This window comes from Postia placenta (genome assembly GCF_002117355.1).
Source record: "Postia placenta MAD-698-R-SB12 unplaced genomic scaffold POSPLAscaffold_6, whole genome shotgun sequence".
NCBI classification, from domain to species: domain Eukaryota; kingdom Fungi; phylum Basidiomycota; class Agaricomycetes; order Polyporales; family Adustoporiaceae; genus Rhodonia; species Rhodonia placenta.
This window is the reverse complement of record NW_020169837.1, coordinates 949,939-971,734: the sequence shown is the minus strand read 5'-3', so window position 1 is coordinate 971,734 and position 21,796 is coordinate 949,939. Positions and strand designations below refer to the sequence as shown.

At 52.7% G+C, this 21,796-nt stretch overlaps 7 protein-coding genes across 7 annotated transcripts; 2 read left to right on the top strand and 5 right to left on the bottom strand.

Moving 5' to 3' along the window:
• Positions 1–3,867: 3,867 nt before the first annotated feature.
• Positions 3,868–4,555, bottom strand: POSPLADRAFT_1039726 (hypothetical protein). The gene has a single exon (XM_024477588.1). The coding sequence runs from the start codon at positions 4,462–4,464 to the stop codon at positions 3,916–3,918; it is 549 nt and encodes a 182-aa protein (XP_024339553.1). The 5' UTR covers positions 4,465–4,555; the 3' UTR covers positions 3,868–3,915.
• Positions 4,556–5,104: 549 nt separating this feature from the next.
• Positions 5,105–7,070, bottom strand: POSPLADRAFT_1074224 (hypothetical protein; the record flags this gene model as incomplete). The annotated part of the gene is made up of 7 exons (XM_024482680.1): positions 5,105–5,921; positions 5,978–5,989; positions 6,042–6,247; positions 6,300–6,472; positions 6,531–6,694; positions 6,747–6,998; positions 7,051–7,070. 7 exons carry the CDS (start codon positions 7,068–7,070, stop codon positions 5,360–5,362), a joined length of 1,389 nt encoding a protein of 462 aa, XP_024339552.1. The 3' UTR covers positions 5,105–5,359.
• Positions 7,071–8,875: 1,805 nt separating this feature from the next.
• Positions 8,876–10,139, top strand: POSPLADRAFT_1065879 (hypothetical protein; the record flags this gene model as incomplete). The annotated part of the gene is made up of 2 exons (XM_024482008.1): positions 8,876–9,009; positions 9,057–10,139. The coding sequence occupies 2 exons, from the start codon at positions 8,876–8,878 to the stop codon at positions 10,054–10,056; spliced, it is 1,134 nt and encodes a 377-aa protein (XP_024339551.1). The 3' UTR covers positions 10,057–10,139.
• Positions 10,140–10,597: 458 nt separating this feature from the next.
• On the top strand, positions 10,598–11,599 carry POSPLADRAFT_1142020 (hypothetical protein; the record flags this gene model as incomplete). The annotated part of the gene is made up of 1 exon (XM_024485375.1): positions 10,598–11,599. The coding sequence occupies one exon, from the start codon at positions 10,598–10,600 to the stop codon at positions 11,597–11,599; it is 1,002 nt and encodes a 333-aa protein (XP_024339550.1).
• Positions 11,600–11,852: 253 nt separating this feature from the next.
• POSPLADRAFT_1141651 (hypothetical protein) lies at positions 11,853–13,607 on the bottom strand (the record flags this gene model as incomplete). The annotated part of the gene is made up of 3 exons (XM_024485322.1): positions 11,853–11,955; positions 12,011–12,059; positions 12,101–13,607. 3 exons carry the CDS (start codon positions 13,605–13,607, stop codon positions 11,853–11,855), a joined length of 1,659 nt encoding a protein of 552 aa, XP_024339549.1.
• A 306-nt stretch (positions 13,608–13,913) lies between these two features.
• On the bottom strand, positions 13,914–14,504 carry POSPLADRAFT_1039723 (hypothetical protein). Its single transcript, XM_024477587.1, has 3 exons — positions 14,320–14,504; positions 14,167–14,227; positions 13,914–14,112 (listed from the first exon to the last, which is right to left on the bottom strand). Exons 1-3 carry the CDS (start codon positions 14,423–14,425, stop codon positions 14,016–14,018), a joined length of 264 nt encoding a protein of 87 aa, XP_024339548.1. The 5' UTR covers positions 14,426–14,504; the 3' UTR covers positions 13,914–14,015.
• Positions 14,505–15,041: 537 nt separating this feature from the next.
• Positions 15,042–20,879, bottom strand: POSPLADRAFT_1046158 (hypothetical protein; the record flags this gene model as incomplete). Its single annotated transcript, XM_024478962.1, has 16 exons — positions 15,042–15,077; positions 15,121–15,329; positions 15,384–15,735; positions 15,790–16,313; positions 16,371–16,812; positions 17,375–17,455; positions 18,412–18,483; positions 18,844–19,035; positions 19,102–19,126; positions 19,200–19,309; positions 19,363–19,396; positions 19,570–19,940; positions 19,995–20,145; positions 20,453–20,492; positions 20,549–20,683; positions 20,741–20,879. 16 exons carry the CDS (start codon positions 20,877–20,879, stop codon positions 15,042–15,044), a joined length of 2,913 nt encoding a protein of 970 aa, XP_024339547.1.
• Between the last annotated feature and the right edge of the window lie 917 nt (positions 20,880–21,796).

The following is a 21,796-nucleotide window of genomic DNA, read 5'->3' as shown; positions in this document are numbered from 1 at the left end:
GGCATGCCCACATTGATCATGCTAAACCCGTCATCCTCGTCGCTCTGCGAATCACTGTCGCGCCCGCGCGGCCCCTCATCCGTGCGCCGCTTCTTTCCTTGCGCCTTCTTCCCCGTACCCGTCCGGTCCTGTGCACGCTTGCCCGTCTGCGTATAGCTAGGCGACGCACGAAGCGAGGCCTGCATCTGCATCGTCCCATCGTCCGTGCTAGTCCATGATGCCGACTCGGACGAGGGCGTGTATGACGGTCCGGGGACGCTGAGCTGGTCCGGATGCTGGTACGCGGCGAACTGGTACTGTTGCTGGGGGAGCGGGTCAGCCTGGGCGGCCGGTGCGTAGACGTAGCCTTCGTTGAGCGTCTCGGAGTGCTGGAACGTAAGCTGCTGGCCGGGCTGCGGCTGCTGGGGGTGCTGGAAGCCGCGATCCGACAGGTTAGGCTGTGAATGAAGCTGGGGCCGACGGTTTGATTTCGGGAGCGCTCGCTGGGGCCGGTCAGCTGCCGCCCCTTGCACGTCTGCGTACTGGCCATCGAAGGTGCTCTGCGGCACATACTGGGTCTCCACAAAATTGTACTGGTTTTGTGGTGGCTGCTGCATCATGCCCGCGGACATATCTTGCATGGCTGCATGCTGGTGGTGCTGCTGCGACTGCGCCTGATCAGGGAACTGGATGTGCGCGATGTTACCGCCAGCGAAGGCGCTGTAGTTGAGCTGCTGATGGCCACCTTGGGCGTAACTGTCGACCCACTGCTGATAGCTCGCCGAATCCTGCGGGGGGACGGCCTGCTCGGGATCGTAGAACATAGGCGGTGGGCCGAACATAGCCGGCTGCGGCGTGGTAATCGTATTGGACGGCTGAGAGCCGGGCAGATGAGTGTTTGAGCTCGAGAGCGGTAAAGACCAGGGGGAGCGGTTGTCTAGGAGGACTGGTCAGCGCTGGCGGTGCGGGTATATGGCATGGGCAAAGGCTGGGGGCGACACGCACCTCGTCCTGAGGAATTCCGGGGGTTTTCACCTCCGGATCCTACTATGGACGGTGGATGATTGATTGAATCAAACGCCGCGCTGGGTGTCACGCGTTGGAGTGTAGGGTTGGGACTGACATTGACTCGCACCGGGAGTTGCGACTGGCTGGCCGACATGGTTAACACGACGTACGCCACAGGAGGGGCGGGTGGATGGTCGGTAATCCGCCGAATCGTTTGAATCGGGATCGTGTCCGACGGTCAAGTCTTGAGAGGCTGTCTGGGACCACCTGGCGTGTTCTAATCGGTTCGCAGTACCCACGGCTGTCGATACGACCCAGAAATGTCGCAGAAGCAGGCTCTGTGCTGGGAGAGACGAGGGAAGCAATTGGTGGCGACATTCCGAGATGCTGACAACCAACCTTCCCTGCACTGCTCCTTGTGATCCTGACCGAACGTCCTCCAAATGACCGATAGCACTACCCGATAATGCTGATATCAGCAGGGGGTGGGAATGATGAAACCTGAACGGAAACCGTCGAGAGACGCCAGAACCTGACGCTGGCAATTCCTTGAAATGTAGAAGGTCGTGGTGTTCCGACTTAATCCAGAGAGATTGAAGAACAAACTGAACAATTGCAATTGCTGCTGAGCTTGAGCTTCATGACAAGCTTATGCGTACTACATTTACATGGAAACAGATGGAGATGGATGAAGTGGAATTGAAGCACCAGCGCGTGTGTGATTTGAAGTTAAGGAATAGCTTCCGAAACTCCGCTGTGGCTGACGCGCTGCAGTCATACTCTAGTAGGTATTACCACGATTGTAGTTTTGCGGAAAGTTTTATATTAAGTGACTGCGTGCTGAATAGAATGTTTACGAGGGGAAACAGGGGGAATTAGTCCCTAAGGGGCTCTAACATAGAGCTACATGGACACACTACCGCTCGGTAGCCAGCGGAGTTTGGAAAGCCACTGCATGCAGCTACTTATTCATTCCGGGCCGGCGTTACATAAACATCCATTGTCACGGTAGATCTCTGTTGAGTGCTCGACCTCCCACGACACCAATTGATTCAGCACGTCTGATGCGAGCAGCAGATCATCTCGAAAAGAAGCCAGAACACTGCTATGCGTTTTCACAGCGTTTGTTGAGAGAACCCACGTACCACATTTGCCGCCCGCGAATCGCCGGCGCCACAGCCCCTTTTCTCAGTGTGCAAGCCCGGGAATATTCAGAATAAAGTGCACAATGCCGGTGTGTATGTCATTCAAAGCTTCAGATCCGGGGAAGCTCTTACGCTGCATTGCAGACGCATACCGAGGCTAAAGTAGTACAATATGGAGAGCGGCTATGCCCCGCCCCGTACGATCGCGATTAAACCCGGAAGAATGACCAGCCGCGCTGAACTTTGTCATTTGCTTCCGTTGCGCATCAACCACGGGATCAATATTGTTTCGCCATTGCAAGTTCGCTATGCGGCTGTTGGCGAACGTCAAAGGACTTGCGTAAACTCATTTCTATTTCTCGTGCCACCGGGCGTACAGCCTGCACAAGGATGGCAGTCTCTGTTCGCCAGTTCATTGGAGATGTCAAAACGGATGGCTCGGTAAAACATCGCGCACCGGAAACCACCCAGCTATCAGCGGACTAACATGATCGTAAGCACAGGTTTGTGGCCGCAGCAAGTTTCTGCCCACCCTAGTGCACAGGCAGAAACGAGGCAAACCAGTAATAGCGAAGCTACGAGCTCATCGGAGGCTGCCAAGTGATAAGAGGGCGCTACAGCGCACACTGCAGCGACGATGAGACAATAGACGCAGAATCAGCGTCAAAACTAGCATCCGAGGTTATGATGTGCACCAGCCACCAAATTCTCCCGTGAATGCGCGTAGACGCACAAGAAGGAAGAGAATAGAGCCCTATTTGTCTGATGGCGATGCGATGTCTCCGCAAGAGCCCTATTGAGGCCGAGCAAGAAACACGAGATGCAGTCATTCCGCACAATGGCCCGATACCCAATTAAACGCCTACGTGGTGTTGCTCCTGCGCGTCGGCGTTCAGTGTCGTAACGTTACCTGCCGCAGAAGCTAAGAAGCTCTAGCCACGTCCAGGCAATCAGCGACTGGAGTTGCCGAATGTCTCGTGAAGCCTTGACGTCCTCTTGAGCGGATGATGACATAAAGCTTCTAGCATTCCGTAAGCAGAGCAAAGCTTCTAGCTGCATGGCGATGCCGCTCGTTGTTGTACGGTCAAGGCGATGTACGGTGCGAGGCGAGACGGGGCGTCTGATATGGTCTGCGAGAAGTGAGTTTCAGCGCTCAGAGCGGCTAGGGCGCTCGGAGAGCCCACAGTGGATGTGCGCATTGTACGGACTTTTTGAAAGCGGGCGCTTGGAGAGCAGTGGATAGGTGCATTGTACGGACTTCTTGAAAGCTATTTTTACGATGTTTGTCCAATCAGTGTGTCGCAATATCAAGACCTAGAGTTGTCGAGGCTGAAGGCGAGAGGTCGACACCGTTCAACATGAGGCATCCATGTGCAAGAGAGAAATTATCTGGACCCGCAGCGAGAATGGTCATCTGCTGAACGACCGCGACCATGGATAACTTACCTCCGTCCAGTAAGAAGATAGGAATGCCATTGGCAAGCAGTCTGATGCGGTCTGTACGTAACGATGTCATATTCTGTCCGTATCGTTGCCATTGTCATTAGAAAGGGAGGACGCAGTGATTGGGACTTCACGAACACAAGCATATGCCACCAACAAGGCCGGATTGTTGTCGGATTCAGAAGTCTTCCTCGTTGACAGATTGGAACTATTCTGGTTCACGATAGCGATGACCGAGAAAGGTACTGCCGAAGTGTGTCTAGGGCATAGTTTTTTTATTTTATTATTTTTTAAAAATCCAGTTTTATATCCGCTTGAGGGCGCTGCCCTATGCCGGATACTACGTGCATGTACATAAGTGGGCTAGGGAGTAATCTATCATGGGCTGTCCTGGAGCATCGATAGGGGGTGCGCGAGCTGTCTGTCTCACAGGGGATGAGGTCATTGGGAGCGCGATCGGGGCAGTGCGTTGCTGTCGATGTGGGGAACCGTGTGAGAGTGAGGAAAGGAAGCGTGGGCGCGAGGGAGAGTAACTAGGGTGCAGTAGGTAGGTATTACAATTTGTACAGTAAGGGTTAGGCGGAAGAAGGGAGTAGAATGGGAAAGGGAATACGGAAAAAGGGGGGGTGTGAGGCAGGTGTGTAGGAATTGGGTATCGTAGTGCGATCGTAAGGCTATCCTTGTGTTTGTGCTGCTCGGAGTGCGTTCTGGTTCGGTCGTCCCGTCCCGGCCACGAAGCGGCCGGTTGCCTTGACGTAGTCGAATAGAATCGGGAGAGCGTCGGGGCTGCTGAGGAGGGTTCGAAGGAGCGTGTTCGACGAAGGGAGAGCACGTCGTAGCGTAGGGCATAGTTGGATAGCAGGCTTGTCAACTGACCGATAGTGGGCATGGGGCCCGACCAGCAGTATGCCAGGGTTACGTACGTAGAGCAACGGAACAGATTCATACACATCTTCGAACAGTATGTGACAGAAACAAACTTAGAGACCAAGATTGTTAAGAGGACGCACCCGAATCGCAGCCGCGACCGGAGCATATTGGGAACCTTGACGCAGAAGACAAATAGTTAGATACATACGTAAGAATGCAGCGGCCCGTCACAGGTGACAATGCCTTCTTGGAGACCCGTGTGCTTCATACAGACATTTCGCAGGTGAGAGCGGGATAAGCAAACATGTGAGTTGCTAGTGGCGTGGCTGCCGAACAGGGAGGTCCCTGAGTCCTCATGAGCACTTGATGGGCACGATGCGACCACGTACCGCTGTCCACACTGAGACAATACAATCCAATGCAGTAAACGGCGATAGCTTGTACCATGCGGGCGTTGAACTGAAGTCCTCGGTGCTGTGGAGATAAACGCAAGGCACAATATACTGATCCGGAGCGGGAAGCTGGGTTGGATTTTATCGGAATTGTTCTCGGAACGCACCACTGCGGAGCCTCTTTTCCTCGCTTTCAAAGGTCGAGACATTGGCGGCAGAAGCGGACAGGCAGTCCAGTAAATGACCGCAAGTCATGGCACCTTCGGTATACACGAGTGCTATCGAAATTGAAAATTCCGGGCCGACTACTTGCAATCGCCGAAATACAGTGCAACACACAGGCGTGCTTGACAGGTAACAAAGGTGTCAGTAACATAAAACACTGATCCAGGTAGGATGTTTAGTTGACGGGTAGAACACGAGATGTTCCCTGAAATTTCAGCGAGCGTTTCTACGACACCGACACTTACTGGTTGTGTGGCTACCCAGCAGTAATTCGCCTACGAGACACACACAACAACCTTACTTACTGGCCTGATCCACTAGCGGCATTTCACCCTTGAGATCCTCATAGAATTGCGGCGTGAGCCCCGCCATCTCTCGAGCCTCCACGTTGAAGGGCCCTTTGACATCGCCCCTCCAACACCTCCGTACCTCGTCCCTGAATGTCTGCACCGGATCAACGCCCTGCTTCGTGCAGAGCCACGTAAACCAACGGTGTCCGGTCGTGACGTGCGTCACCTCGTCGTGATGGATCACCTCGAGCGCGCGCACGCTCTCGTCGTCGCCCGCTCGTCGGAAGCGCGCAATCGTGCCCGGGTTCACGTCTAGCCCACGCGCCTCGTGCACAAGGTGGATAATCACGAGTCTTGCACGCAGTGAGTTGAAAGTCGCGCTCGCGGAGTCCCAGAGACCCGCATGTACGGGAAGCGACCCATATGGCGTGCCGGGGGAGAGCGCCGCGAGCCGTGCGACAAGCAACGAGAAGTGCTTAGACTCATCCAACGCCATCTTGGTGAAGTCAGAGAAGAACGCGGGCGGAAGGTCGGGGTGAGCGGGACCGTATCTAGCTATAATGTCCCACCTATCAGAAAGAGAACTTGAGAACCAGGGCTGCACCGTGTAGAACTATTTCCTCACGCTAAATCAATCCTAAACGAACCATATGAGCAAAGAAACAGTGAACAACTACGAGGATACTGACGCCCATTGCTCAATGTTTGCCAGGGCATGAAGCATGGCGGCCCTGTTCTTGCGATGAGTCACCTTGGCGGGATCGACCATATTGCGCGCAAAGCTGTCTTCTCGAGGGGGAACGTCCGGAGGGCGAGGTGCAGTTGCCGACCGATGACCGATCGTCTTGAGCTGTCCAGTGCGGAATAATTGCACTGCATGCCGAGTGCGTTCAACCTATATGCGAAATTTTTTTAACGTGAGAAGGAACATTGTGGTTGTCATCCACCTTAAGGGTTGGGTTGGAGGTATTAAGGATAAGGACAGCCCACTGTATCAGCGTCGTCGGAGCGCCCTCAACAGGTACAACAGGCTCTGTCGGAGAAGATATCGACCTATCGTCGGAAGATGATGTGATCGTGAGACGCGACAAATCTGGGGGAGGAGGGGGGTCGGCAAAGTCTGCACGTTGTCGGAGATTATGCACTGTGCGGCCCGTCAAACCACAATGTGTCTGCACCTTCTGAAACGGGTCTGAGCTCAACGAGCCGCCAGTCAGTGCCGTCCTCGGGTGTCTCTACCCAAACACGGCGTATGCCATCTTCATCTACGCGCACCTGCACAGCGTACGTGCAGGCTTTGAGGCCAGTCTCGCTCTCTCCTGTACGCAGGTCAAAATCGTAACTGAGGGAGTCATCAATATTACAATTGCAATTGCATAATATATGGCATTTACCGGTGCCAAGGGCAGACAGCCACGAGGCCTGCATCGCATTCCTCAATTTCGGCATGCGACATATCGGCACCTAAGTGAGGACAATTGGCCTCCATTGCATAGAGCTGGCCGTACTCCGTTTCGTTGGGCTTGCTGGCGCCATTCTGAACCAGCGACAAGCGAAAAAGTATCAGAGAGCGGTAATGTCCCTCTCTCGAGCGCAGCGTGAGGAGAAAGCGGAGATGCGACTTCAGCGTCTCGAGAGAAGATATTCTAGCGTTCCTGGTGAAGACGAGCAACGATTGCAGATAGGGTAACGACGCACAGCAGATAATCTGCTTCCATCTTGAGTTATATTGTACAGTGCGAACAACTCGAAGGTCATTCGAGTGAGTTCTGAATACTGTTCCGGGAAAACCCCTAGATTTTTAACCGAGAGTTTTTTTCGACACGTTATCATGTAAATATGTTATCAACTGCGTCGAAAACACGAAGCATTTTTCGGGTGCTGATAACATGCGATGATGTTAGAAACCTGGACCGTAAGCGGCCTTCCAGGCTTTGTATGATCTTCCGAACACCCTTCCATCCCTACTGAGAAGTATCACAATATGGCAGAGGTATTGTGTGGCAAGACAAGTTTGCGCTTGACGAGGAGAACGGCAGTTACAACTGCTGATGTTGATGGCAAATTGGATGAGTTTTCTGACTGACGGTGGTTTCTAGTAGCGAGTCGGATAAATACGAGACAGAACAGTAGTTTTGAACGTCAATTTGAATATGAAGACGCGTATTAGATTTGATTTCAAGACTGACTTGAGTTATGCTTACTTATATAGCTTAGATTACTACACTTGCATTTCAAGATACGGTAATTAGCCATTAGTCAAATTACATGTAACTGTTCACAACTCGTGCAACGTTGACCACACGTTGACCACGATGCCATGCCTAACTAAATGACTACACTACCTCGTTTCTGTTCCTTTGCTGGGGCCTGTGAGCATTTTCTAAAGGCTACACCGAACAGGAGTTTCCTGGCTGGAAGATTTCCGCGGATGCGTCCTCTAGGATTTGTTACAGGCCTGACAGCCGAGATTGCAATGCATCCGGTCTCTGTCAGCCTCTGGAGAGAGGTGCAGTTGCAAGACTCGGGCTCTGACTCTGGATTATCGCAATGCTCTGAAAAAGCAATTTGCAGTATCTTGTTTCCACTCTCCGCACTGTTACTACTTGCCAGTCACTCTGGCTCGCGTGTGGCAATCGACGAGCCTGTCATTAGCCGAGAACGTCTACGCTATCTGGCATTGAGAAACCCCACTTCGCAAGACAAGCCACGGCCATACCAACAGCGGCTATGACAACCTCTACGTCCAGCTTTGACTGGTGGCCATATCCATCCTGGGGAGCCCCTGCTACGACAACATCTTCTACCTCTGCGACTACTGGTTCCAACAGTCTCACAAGTCTCCTGGCAAGCTCTGTGCAGACGGCAGTTCGTCCTGCAGTGACTACTACATTCCTCTCTGGTACATCTACAGCGTCGCTTATCCACATCACTGCTCTGCCCCCTGCCAGTACCACCACCCTTAGTGGTTCAAGCACCGGCTCATCTCATAGCTCCTCGTTTGATGTGGCCTACCTGGCTCCTCTCTTTGCTGTGCTAGGTATAATAGCTGGTGCACTGTCTGCGTGGCTGATAATCCGTCTATGTGTTCTAAGGCCCAAGCGTCAGGATGTATGTGAGGCCTCCCTGGAGCCTGGACCCTGCTACGCGCCTCCTTCAGAGAGCGGTCAAGAAGGCATGCGAGCGTCAACGCAGGACTCTGCTTCACTTGGCGATACTAGTTCGCATACAGCTCATTCGCGAAGCCTTCTTAACGGTGGATGGTTAGGACGCGCGGGATCAGCCTCCGCTCATCGATCCAAATCGCATACAAGATCTACATTTGCCGATCAGCCGCCCCAAGTTCATCTTGCGCCGTCATCCGCACGCTATGCCACTGAACGACATATCCCCGGAGAAGACGATCCCTTCCTAGATCGTTCTTCATCTGTGGCTGCGTCAAGTAGATCAGTGGAAAGGCAACGCTCTGCTATACGTTCTGCTGCTGCAGTGAGGTCCCCTGGCTTATCTGATGAAGCTGATGATGTCCCCTACGACACGCTCCGGCACACGTCGATTCGTCGTGGTATCCTCGAACGACTCAAGTTTGGTACCCTTCGCAGACCGTTGGAGAGTGTCCAGAGGGAACCTGACGTGGAAGGTCACCATCCGCTCCCGGTTCGTGAGTCGCCCACTCGGAGGGTCAGTCGAAGACAGGGTCACAGGAGGAAGGACTCGGACTTGAATGTCGATGACGTTGACGAGTCACTGCTCTCTCATCCGATGCCCACTCCGAGAAGGAATAACACCGAGACTAGTGAAAGCGTTGTGTCTCCCCAACTCTCCGGGCCTGGCTTCAGAATAATCGAGGAAGACACTGAGGCGGACGCTCTCGCTAAGGAACAATGTCTGGGGTCAGCTCGGAATAGGCCTAATCTGATCAAGGATGCTTCCTCGTGGACTTGGCTCTCTCCCTGGTTGCCATCTTATAGTCAGACACCTGCGGCTGACTCTTATACACCGATGCCTGCGCGCAGGAACATAGTGGAAAAGAGGAGCAGCCCCTTCCAGACACCAGTAGCATCGCGTGTGTCGACATCGACTGCTCCGCTCCCGGCGATGGCGCGCATCGATTCCTCCATTCTGCCGTCCAGCCCGCCGCGCATCATGTCACCGCCGTTAGAATCAAAGCTGTTTTTCGGCTCCGTTCACCCGGATTTCGGGTCCACTCCAAGTCTCGATCTGCGTTTGCCCTCGCGTGAGGCTCAGACGCGTGTTCAGCTTGCTGCGCCTGCGATTAAGCAGACTAACAAGCTCCACACGAAGCGTGAGCCGCCCCCGCTACCTTTCCCTTCGTCCTCGGAGGCGTCTCCCTATCGGAACCGGTTAAAAAAGTCAATTAGAGTATCACCCGCCGTCACGACTTCTCCCAAATCGCATAGCAATATGCCACCTTCACGCGCAGCATCACCATCTCCCAGTGGAATATCCTTATCTGGTCGCCAAACGCCTGCAGAGCGGTACAACGCGCGGCACTCTGCCCTCGATAAAGTGGAGGCGATTGTGTCTCAGAGCTGGAGTCAAAGAGACATGAGCATCGACGTGTTCATCGCAAGCCCGACTCTGTTCGGGGCTCTTCCTGCGGATCATACGCGTAACGACAAGCTCGGCCCCGATTCTAGTTTTGGAGGAGGGATTGAACAGCGGCTAGGAATATCGAAATAATCTCACTCACATTAATCTCATATCTATCTTGTATCTATCCATTGGAGTTCCGCCACTATATGCTCACACCCACCTGACCTGGTAGTTTGCGTAGCGAAAATACGTTGAAACCCCTGTTCCAACAAGCTCACGAGGCATAGATGTGATTATGCACCCGTAACTTCTGAGTCCTGACGCCACATTGAGGTCAATGCATCCCTCGTCTTCTCCCCGATGTCATTTTCATTGCGCCCGAGCAGCGTATTATAAGAAACCTCAATCATCAGGATCCCAATGTGGGTACATTCACACGGCTCTCTACCATTGACCACGTTCAGCGTCGCCAGATCTTTGCATGGACTCACGCAGCGATTGCCTTTTAATTCGTTAAGTGAGTCTTATGCACCGGTCTGTAGATTAAGCCTCTTAACCCGATCGATGGAGACTGATTTCGGTGACATAATGTAGACAGTGATCGCGAACGATGTCGTCCGTACACGAGATTAGCTCGTCGACAAGCAGATCAACGCTGAGCTACGGCCAAGTCGTCACCCAAGATTTGATGCCCGCGCCCCTCCAGGTCATCGAGGACGCTAGCGCTGAGGAGCCGGCATCGCAACCGACTTCACCATCAAGGAGTACACACGCAAGCATCAACCAATCTCCAACCCGGACGTTGGACGACGTTCGCTTACAGGTAGCAGAAAGCCTCGCCTTCCGCGCTTTTCGCAAGGCGGAGACTGTCGATGGCACGAAAGTCGGCGTCGTCACAACCCTTTCCCACCACTCTGATGAGCGCTTCCTCAAACTCGTCGCTTCTGCCGTGAAGCGAACTGTCCTCACGAGCAGCCACCTCTTTGCAGTCGCCGCACCGAGCACGGTGCCGGAGGAGGTCAGACCACTGCTATTCTGCGGCTCCGACGACGTGGCTGTACAACGCGCAGGCTTACTCATCGCCTCCAAGTTTCTTGGCCGAGTGACGACGACGCATTCCGTTGAGAGCGGCATATGGATTGGCACAGCGCGTGGCCTCGGCGTCACATCGTTTGACGACGCCGCACTTTGGGACGTCGTCCGCAAAGCATCGCGCGCTCTCATGGATCCTCTCACCCCTCCTCCGGGCTCCCGTAGCATATCCCAGCTGCTGTCTGATGCTCGCGCGCGCCTTGAACGTATCACCCCCCGGCAGGCATACGATGAAGCCCATGATAGCACAAACCCATGGCCAGTGGTGCTCGTTGATATCCGCCCAGACGCCCAGCGCCGCGCTTCCGGCAGCATCGCGGGCTCGCTCTTCATCGAACGCAATGTGCTCGAATGGCGGTTCGACCCACGCTGTGCGCATCGCTTGGCCGTCGCGAATCGCTATGACCTACGTATCATCGTGTTTTGCCAGGAAGGCTACACGTCTTCGCTTGCCGCAGCGTCCTTGCATGATCTAGGCATGCTCAATGCGACGGATATAATTGGCGGGTTCAGCGCATGGAAAGAAGCAGGTCTCCCCGCTGATGTTGTGCCGGTGCCCCCTTCACGGTCGTCTGTCTCGCCGAGCGACGAGTATTAGGTAATACTTGAAATCGCAATGCCCTCACCGTCTGGGAGAAGTTATCTCACTGTTGCGCAAACTCGATTCAACATATCCGGGTTTTGTCACAAGTCTTCTGTACCCATGCCAACTCTTACACCCAGCACATCTAGTCTCCTTTGTCCTTGATCGCAGCTTGCCATAATCTCTTCTATTTGACAAACAGATAAATACCAAATGTTGTAAATCGCGTCTATCGCAATGTACGCTATGTACGGATCATATTAACCCTTCACCGATATGACCAAACTGACGAAATCGGGCAGCGATTTGTACAACGTACCATAAAAATCCAGTCTTCCCTGAACTGGAATCTAGAAACCCAAAGACGACTTCTGCAAAGTCGATACGAATATAAGTCCACGGAATTCAAATGTACAAAGGCCATACCTTTTCACCATCATTTGAAAATGAAGGAACCAACGGACTCTCTGATAACCTGCATGTGATCTCTATAGAGGTGATCCTTGCCAGACGTACAGGAGAGGGCGAGCGTGTCCAGCCGACGGTTCTGCAGTGAGCGATTTGCAACCAGGGTGGACATGCGAGCCGCGGAATCGACATCGAGCTGAGCTCCTCGAATGTATATCCTTCTCAGATCCCTACAGAAAGACGGATCTGTAGCATCGGCGGACGAGGGTGCAAGAAGGGCTGCAAAGAGCTTGTTGACCGTACCACGCGATCCGATCTCGATGTGCTGGATGTATGGGAGGTGGGCGAACACCTCTCGCCAGACGCCTTCTATCAGCAGACCATAATCACCGACGATTTGTAGATCCCGCACTCCACGCGAGGTAAAGCTCCGTGCGAGCTCGACAAGGGCTTGGGGGAGCATGCTGGACATGTCGGCCGGCGGATCGTTGTCGAAATCCATATCGAGCTTCTTGATTGCAGCCGACCCAACCATGTCGTACGCTCTGATGCGGAAGATATTGGATGAGACGAAGACGTGTAGAGAGCGAATGGCCGCGAGGTTGCCCAGGCCACCAAGTCCGTCCGGGAGGACGGTCCTGATGGAGGCGGGAGATACTCCGTGAGTGCTGATTAGACATTTTATTTCTAGGGTGGTGTCTGAAGGCAGTATGATGCAGCTAAGGAGGCCGGAGATCAAGGCCGTGTGAGCTGCTAGCCGCATATGACGCAAATTGGATATCGAGACTCTTCGATCGGCGCTTTTGGACTTCACTGGGAAGCGTCGACACCTCTCATTGATGGACAGAGTCTCCAGACGTGGGCAATTCTCCAGTAGATCGAGGATGTCGTCAATCGTTGCGGTAGATGCGAGGAATGTGTCTGTAAGATCCAGTCGCGTCAGCGCCGTCAGCGGCGAAGATGGCGCAGCGATCGCGATGCCACCCAAAGAGAGAGAGCGAAGTTGGCGTGTAGAGTTTCTCGCAAGGACGAATGTGGGAGTGGTTAACGAGCGGCATCCAGGATGAACGTGCAAGGTGACGCTCTCCACTAAACCCTTAGAGCCGCGTGACTGACGCATGAGCGCCTCAGCAGCAGAGGTGGATAGTGACCGCAAGTCCAAAGCGCGTATTCGACCGATGTGCGGCGCGATGAACTTCATGAGGGCGAGCTCGTCCTCTATGTAGCAACGAGACACGATCGTCAGAGGGGCGACCGCAGAGCGTCGGAGGCAAGCATCGACAAATTCGACTCTATCCTCCAAGCATATTGCGGTCCAGAGGAGCGGGCTTGTAAGCGCAAGCTCGCGCCAATGATGACAGACGTGCGTCAACCCGATACGGAGGGCTGAAGATAGCTTGTGGACGTAGAAAATTTCTAACAATAGCTCGCCAGGAAGACGATTGATTGGGACCTTCGCATTATGAGACAGGAGTCGGGAGGCATGCTGTGGATCCGCCGCCAACTTTGCAGAAGCACGTCCAGGATGCGCTTCTGCTGGTATGCCGCTGCATGCGTCAAAAACCCGTGCAACCCGTAAGTCGGGCGTGATGGAATGTTCAAGTAGAACCTCCATTGGATGACCTCAACGCAACTGCAACAGTCGTGAGCAAGTCCATACGCGAATCAACGTTGGATGTAAGGTGGTCACCCTGTTTATGAAATGCCGTCTTGAGAGTTACGTCTGCTTGTCGAAGTTCAGCTCCTGCGATCACATCCTGGACAAATACTCACCTAACAGTTGGAACAATAATCTCAGCAAGCAGCTCAAGAATATTCACTGAAGTCAGTATGTGGCCGGAGGGCGACACAGCAGGTCGCTGAGAGGCTGTGGGGGGAGGAAGATATGGCCACCTATGAAATCAAATACATGGGGCGGGATATGCAAACAACAGTTTTTTCTCTCAGGCGTCGGAATTTGTGCGTAGCGCGACGTGACCCGACCGGAGTCAGTGCTATGCATTGTGAGAGCGCGTCAACTCGTTCACGGACGAAGATCATACACGCTCAAGAAGTCTGCGTGCTTCAGGCGCCGACGACCGGTGCTTCTATGAAGCAATTTTCGAACCGCCTTAGATTCTGTCAGGACTGACGCTCATTTCGACCGTCATCGAGAACGCTGACACGTTGGTCAGGGGGCAATGCATACTTGCGAATGAGGCTGCGTTACCTTTTCGATACGCGCGGTTCTCCCAGGTGAGCGCCACTGTGGCGCATGACTCGCTTCCGAGCGTGTGAGCGCTCGCACATCCATGGGAGATTTACTGATGATCAATGCTTCGTTGAAGGAGTTTTGTCTTTGAGTGCTCGATGCGTGGAGTTTTCGAGGAGTGTGCGTTCACGTATGTTGACTCGGAGTTGTCGCGTGTCACACGTATGGAGATATTCACACATTTCATTAATTCTGGAATACGAGGCATCTGGCAGTAGGCGTTTCGAATAGAGGATTCAATATACATACCATATGGAGGCACAGGGCATGTGGGATCTCATCTCGCATAGACTGTCATAAACCTAGGCCAGATGGGTTAACCGCGACTTCTGCAAATCAGATAGTAGACAGTTCTGACCCGTCTCTAGGGATAAACGGTCACCTGAAACGGTCAGAAAATTACAAAGGAGACCATTCGGGTCGTTCTACTTGCAACGACGTCTTTCCTCTCAGCGAAGCATCATGGCAAGGTGCAGTGGTACAATAATGAGACGAAGAGTCTGCGTGCAAAAAAAACCCCGGATTTTATATGCACACCTAGTATACCTTACTTTTAATGACCCTCCCCCCGAATATAGCAATCAGCGTAAGGTCATTCAAGATGTCAACAAACCTGGCATTTCGAGCCTCCTCAAGAGAGATATGATTGCCTTTTATCGCATTTTGGTGGGATGCAAACGAGACTACAGCGTAAGTGTCCCTTCCCCGATGCTTCATCGCTGTCGCCGCTCCAGCGGCTCCGCTGAAGTCTTCAGTGCCTATCGTCCTCGCGAAACATCTCAGGACGTAATCTCGCGATCATGACTGCACATAGGACGCAAATGCCCTGAGCACCTGGATGAGACATAATAGATCCAGGATAGCAGTGCAGACTCACCGCAGCGAACCAGCACGCTGTGAATGGTGTTTTTTCCAAAGTCGCTTTGGAGATGGCGGATAGCAGAGGCTTGCGCGATGCATGCGCGAAATCTTCTATCACGCTAACACCCATGAGGACACGTCCAATCTGGCCTGGCTCTGTTGCCAGCGTGGTGAGCGTGAAGAGAGAGGCATCTACAGGAGAGCTGAACGCGTCGACGATATATGCTGAGCAAAACTTTAGGGCATGTACGTTGTCCAAGAGAATTACTGGAAACTCACCCACGCTGAAGTGAGATGCATTCCTGCTTAGCGGTATCAGAGTGAGCGACATCGCTTTCACGACGAAGCATATTAGACAAAGCAATAGCTCCTGTCGAACTGCCACTTTGCAATCGAACCTGGATTTCCCAGATCCAACGTCTACGATGCTGTCCCCGTGAAGATTTGTGCCCTTGGGAGCATTGTCGAGTTCAATATCCACGATAGATAGCCCGTCTTGCGTTGTCCAGCCCTGGATTGGCGTTCTCTGATGTCGTGTGGCATACTTTCGATATAGCAATACGAAGGCAGGAATGAGGCAGAATGCGACCAATACCCTTAGTGTGATGGCGGTTAACGTAGTCACCAGGAGCTGTGAGCACTATGCTTGAGGTTTATCCATCGAAAAAGTAGACTGACGACTCACTCTTAGAGGCATCACACCTAGATGTTCGCCGACCTCTGACTGAACTGTGCTCGGGATCTGCGATACAAGTGAAAGGCACAATGCCACCGTAGCGAGCCAGCGAAGTGTTGAATCAGAGAATAACATGAACATTGGTGGGAACAATGCTCCGTTTGATACCCGTTTTTTCATGGAGGACTGCTTTTCTTCCAGAGCAACCGCTTCGAGCTGGGGTGGCTTGCGGAGTTCGCGCAGGAAGAAAGTGAGATAAGCGAGGTATGTCGAATGGGTAATCATTGAAACACTGAAGACTACGCCATATAGCTTGAAAGCGGTCACGGCCGTAGAAAGGATGACTGCGACGATTGTACCTATTGGCATCATCGCCAAGGCGAGGCCGAGTACGAGAGTCCGCTTGGTAGGGGATGATGTATCGGTAAGGAATGCTAATTGGGCTGTAGGGACCACATAGCTCCCGCCCGCCAGGCCCGTGAATAGAGCAGTAAGAAGGACGGCATTGGCAGTGGTAAGAACTGACGATCTGACTGCACAGGTTAGCAAGCGGGGTGAGCAACCAAGCCTTGAAGTAGCACCCGACTCACGACAAAGAAATAACAGAAAGTCACCGATGGCTCTGACTACCGTTCCTGCGGCCATGACGTACTTTCTGCTTCGTGAATCGCACAAGACGCCATATACTCCAGACATGACGGCGCCCAAGATAGTCAGAGCAAGGTACTGCTGATCTATACTGGTGGAAACGGCATTAGTCACGTCGGGAGAGTAGCAGTAGAGCATGTTGTCTTGAGTCTGATTGTATGTCTGGTTCAAAACATTCCCCGTGCGATATGCGTCGCAATGTACGTTCTGATATAGAACAAAGTTGTAATGTTCCGTCAGACCAGAGGAGAACGCGTGAAGAAAGAAAAGCGGGAGGATCGCGAATGGCCCCGCTCTCCAAGCTTTCAGAATTGCGGATGTCTCTTGGCGCATCACGGTAGATAGACGATGGTTGGGGCCAGGGGGTAGCTTGGGCTTCAATTTCTGGAGCTACTGTTACGCCTGCTCTTGCCATAGGGCTTTTATCACAGCTCGACTGCGCGACACACCGCCCGTTGACACTGGGCCCTGGCAGCTGATGCCGGCGCGCATCTGTCAAAGAAGGGAGGAGTCATCAGCCGTCTGACTCGGGAGGGATCTGTTAGATTCCTTGCAGGGATCAAGACTGAAGACAACAGAAATTAAACGGTATTTGATCCAGCTGGTAGCCAGTAAACATGTTAGGAATCAAGCACGAAACGAACGGTGTAAGTACCATACGCGGTCATGTGATCTACCGTATTTAAGCGGCAATTTTGAACGTACCTAGTCTCGACTGTCTGTATTTCTGGCAACAGGATGGACATGGATATCCGGAGCCGGCGTAGGTTGATGAAATTGTCTACTCTGCTCTCAGGAGACTAACAGGACGCCTCTGAGTCTACTTTTGCGGCTGCGAGCTCCTGAGAACAGCAGGAATCATCACCATACAGTATACGTCCTATTACGTCAGTGGATGGGAGAAGTTGGTGCAGCTGGGATTCGGTCGGCGAGCGCGTTTGTCTACGGGTGTACTACACCGCGTACGGTACGTACTACATCGCGAGCGATCTATTACCAAGCTTGCGAGCTCGTTCCTGACTGCATGCTACAATAGAAGAATCACAGCATCCCTCGCTACCGAACGTAAGAGCTAAGCCCAGTGGCATGATCCTGACGATGAGGAAGCATAGCATTGCGGTGGTAGCCTGATAAATCTTGATTGGTGGGAAGTCCCTAAATCGCTGATCATAAAGCGTGGTTAAATAAATACCAGGTTCCTCTGTATATATAAGCCAGGCACCATCGTCGCTGCTTTCATTTGAGTTTTGGTAAGTGGACAATGGCATGGTTGAACAAACTCTGCATGCATTAACGTTGAGTGGATAATATGATAATAAATGCGAGTGCATCATTTGCAATGGCAGTAGAAGATGTAGAGGTGACATCATCCTCGATATGATCGCAATAGACAGTGGGTAACCAAGGAATGCTCTTGGCCTCGAGCAGGATATTTTGAGTACTGGTTTGGAGGCAGTCGTTACTAGGGTCAGCGGGGGACACGAAGATGATCAGTTACCTCCGCGAACAGACAACGAGGAAGCCGATTGGAGAAAGCTAGTAATGAAGACAGCGAGGACAGGAGAGATATTGCGTCGTACCACACGCCACGGCATTCTGTACCTCGACAGAGCTGCAGATGTCCGATGCTGAAATTATTGAGATCCAGTCTAGATTGTTTTGCTCGCGGTTCTTGCCGCAGTGGATACGGTGAATAAGACCAACTGTGAAGAGCCCCATGAGGCGAAACGTGACGGCGTTGAGAAAGGTCAGGGGACGGATCGCAGTGGGCCTGGCTTGCCATGCTCTTAGGAGATTGGCTCTCGGTTTCGGTACCATGATAAAATGGTGATTCCTGTCGGAGTCAGTATCCTGAACGGGATGTCACTCGATTTCAATACGCTTTGCTTCCGTACCGATGTCATGACTTACGTTCAAAACGGACGAGGTGGCTTCTGGCGACTGCTTGCGGCTGGTCATATCAAATATCCACAATTAGCGAACCTGCCAGAATATGCGTCTTGTGCGTACCGCCAGCGTAAACATCTCTGATATCTGACACCAGCCAGCATTAGTCTTGACCCGTGGCAGATGTGTCACTCAGAGTGATGAAAGCGACCACTGGAAGCTTCAAATTACGAAATTAGGATGCACGCCCACGCACCGCCCCTGTACAGACTGATTGCATTCAGGGGATGGACCATCCGGAGAACATTGGTAATACAATGCTTTTGACACTAATAATCTACAGCCTCACCTCTCGGTCTTGAGGGGGCCTACAGCAGGAACGAAGAGTAGTATAGAAGGCACTTTAAATAACATATATACACACATAATGCAACAATGTGCCTATATGGCACATCCACGCATCAATGATACAACTGTCCTTATCCAATAAAAAAGATACCTGGTATATATGCATATAGGGGGCTGCACATCCCTCATGGTCACCATCTCGAGATATGGTCGTTGTTGATCATCAGGTTCAACGCCAGATCCGATGTGTTCGGTTCGCCTCCAGGAACGGGTTGCGACCCCATACCTCCCCGAGGCGGCAGAGCGAGCATCTGAGTTGGAGTAGCATGCTGTGACCCACAGTTCGCACAAATGAAGTCGTACAGCATCTTGCTGTAACGATCTATTGTGGACAGTGAGGATTAAGTTTATGTGATCATCAATTCGTAGATGACGTACGAGCGAGCGCAACACGTTCTCCAACCTGTGACAGAACCGTGCTGTCGGTGGAGTTGGATCAGGTGGCATGAAGATGTACAAAGCAAATAAGGACACACCGGATGAAGCTTATCTCCATCTGCAGGACTTGTATTTGTTCATTTGAGCCAGAGCTCAAAGCCTCGCGGAGGAAGCGCACCAGCACGCGGCCAGCCATGAACCAAGAGACCTTATATAGATGTTGGCATTATAGTCTATCACTGTTGAGTCATGCAGACGTACCATGGCAAACGGGCCAAGCAGCGCCAGATCATGGCTGGTCGAATAAATGTCGTATACGAGATTCAAGATACCTCTTGAGCCGTTCAGGATCTTGAGAGATGACTGGCACGTCTCCGAACCAACGTGCGCATGCGTCTCATGAAGGAGTATGTGCGCGCTAGTCTTCGCTTAGCCGCGATCAAGAGATGACAAAGCTCAGCTACTCACAGTAACGGTGCCGTGCACGCAGCGAAGAGATGCGCATTGACAACGCCATCTTTGACCGGATGCCGCATATGTGACGGTATTGAGTCCTGGAACCTGCCGACCAGGCGGCTCAGCTCCGCAAATTCAGTTGCGCAGCGGATGTCCTTCGGGTCTAGTCCATCGACCTCTCCAAGAGAGGTGTATCTCATGTTGACGATCTCTGGATCCCCTGAATAGAATTTGGCGCGGAACCGCGAGTTAAAGACCTTGACGCGAGAAATGAGCATGGTCGACTTGATGTAGAGCACGAAGGCGTCGGTCTGATCAGGGGGATGGACAAGCAGCACATCGGGGTGATTTGACCATTGTCGTCTTTCGGGAGGAACATATTCCTAAACATGAGGGGACATGAGCACCGCTGTCAGCAGCTCCATGAGACCTCTCACCCCATTCTCAAACTGTGCCGCTGTCAGAGGCAGCATTTGGGTGATGTCTTTGTCATCGAGCATGAGAGCCCAGCCGTGCCCGCAGCCCATTGTTCGCTCGAGGGCATACGCTGATTTTGAAGAGCGAGCCGTGAGCCAATGAGTCGAGAATCTGAGTAACAAGACTCTAGACCGACCTAGCCAAAACGTATTACGACGCATTTCCTCTTCCATGATTGTCTTGGCTTGAATGATGATGGAGGGAGGACGCATACCATCCTGAGCGTGGAAAGGGGTCCCAATGTTCAGCCCAAGAGGGATCGAACACCGTAATGACCGGGAGGCAGACATAAAGGCCTATCCGGATTTTTAGGACGCATACACAAACGGCCATCTGCATCAGACACACCTCAGACCATCTACAAAGAAACGAAGGACCGTCAATCGCGGCAACAATAGTATCGAGCGGCAATACTCACTTGGCTGAAGCCCAATACCACGAACTGAGCAGAACTTCCGCTGCAGGGAGATAATATGAAACGAAAATTCATGAGCCATGAGCATAACATGCAAACCTTGTAAGCCCTGGAAAAGCCCTTCGCCCATCTCGACGGACATCTCGATCTCCCGGCGAGCGTGTTCTGCCTGCACTTCGGCAAAGGAGAACGGCCGCTGCTCACTCTGTCTATGCCTTCCATCGAAGATATTGTCTACAAGATATCAGCCATTCTTCTATTCGTCTAAAACAATATCATCGTGATACGTACCCATTGGGAAGGCAGATACCGTGGGGTTTGGCGTAGGATCCACCGCAGCTGTATACAAGCTCCCAACTGCGCAGATGGCATGCAAGAGCCCGCTGAGCGGGAACCTTGGATGCGTCGGCGGGAACAAAAGCGAGGCCATGAACGTCGCCCGGTGTAAAAGTCGGTTCGCATCAGCGTCCCACGAGAAAAATGCGTCGACCCTGCAGACGTGTCATAAGCTTCATAGTGTTAACAGACCAACTGTGGCAGGTAACATACAGATGTCGGACTAGATCCGGGCTGGGCAAATTCCGCCGCCAAGTAGTGGAAACCGCATCCATTATGGGGTCACTAACTAGTGTATTGAATACCGCGTTGACAGCTTCCCCGGTAGCAGGCGTGTTGGACGCATGATGTTGGTTCATCGAGGGAGCGGACGCGGCGGGGTTCTCAATGAGAATCGCAGCATCTGCAAGGCTATCCAGTGACCCGTTGTAGTGCGACGGTGGGAAAGGCAAAGAGAGAATAGGATCAATAACAGGCTCGGGGATGGACTGCTCGATGCTCGAAGGGCCAATCGAGGATGGCGGCGAGTCGACGAAGGTGCGTCCATTCGACAGGCTCGAGCCTGTGCGGCTGGGGGTAGCGGTGTCTGGCGACAACACGGACTGACCATCGCCCTTGTTTTGCTCTGATAGCAAGGCCTCAAGCTCGTCTGTAGATGTGTTGGCATGTGCGCGCACTCGATGAAAGATGTGCTTTACTGATACGGTTCTCTAGCTTCTCCAGGCGGCTCCTTGGTGGGTCCCGTTGCTCAAGCGCAGGTATCTCAGGTACTGAGGTACTTCAGCGCACCCTTCTTCTGTAGTCATCCGCTCCCTACTCACCGACATCGTACGTGCAATCCGGATGGGGCGGCATCTTCGCTCCTGCGGGCGCATGCGCAACAGCATACGCATGCGAACGGATGCAGGTCGAGCATGGCCGTCTTGCGTCGCTACGGGAGGGTCACAGTATACCCCATCAGCGATACATTGTAACATTTAGCCGACCAAACCAACCATTTCTGTGAAGTGA

Coding starts and splice junctions, on each gene's coding strand:
- POSPLADRAFT_1039726 (XM_024477588.1), bottom strand. CDS start 4,464: ATGCCCACTATCGGTCAGTTGACAAGCCTGCTATCCAACTATGCCCTA.
- POSPLADRAFT_1039723 (XM_024477587.1), bottom strand. CDS start 14,425: ATGTGTGAATATCTCCATACGTGTGACACGCGACAACTCCGAGTCAAC. Junction 14,228..14,319: donor AGCACTCAAAGACAAAACTC/CTTCAACGAAGC, acceptor AGTGGCGCTCAC/CTGGGAGAACCGCGCGTATC. Junction 14,113..14,166: donor TCGCAAGTATGCATTGCCCC/CTGACCAACGTG, acceptor GTCAGTCCTGAC/AGAATCTAAGGCGGTTCGAA.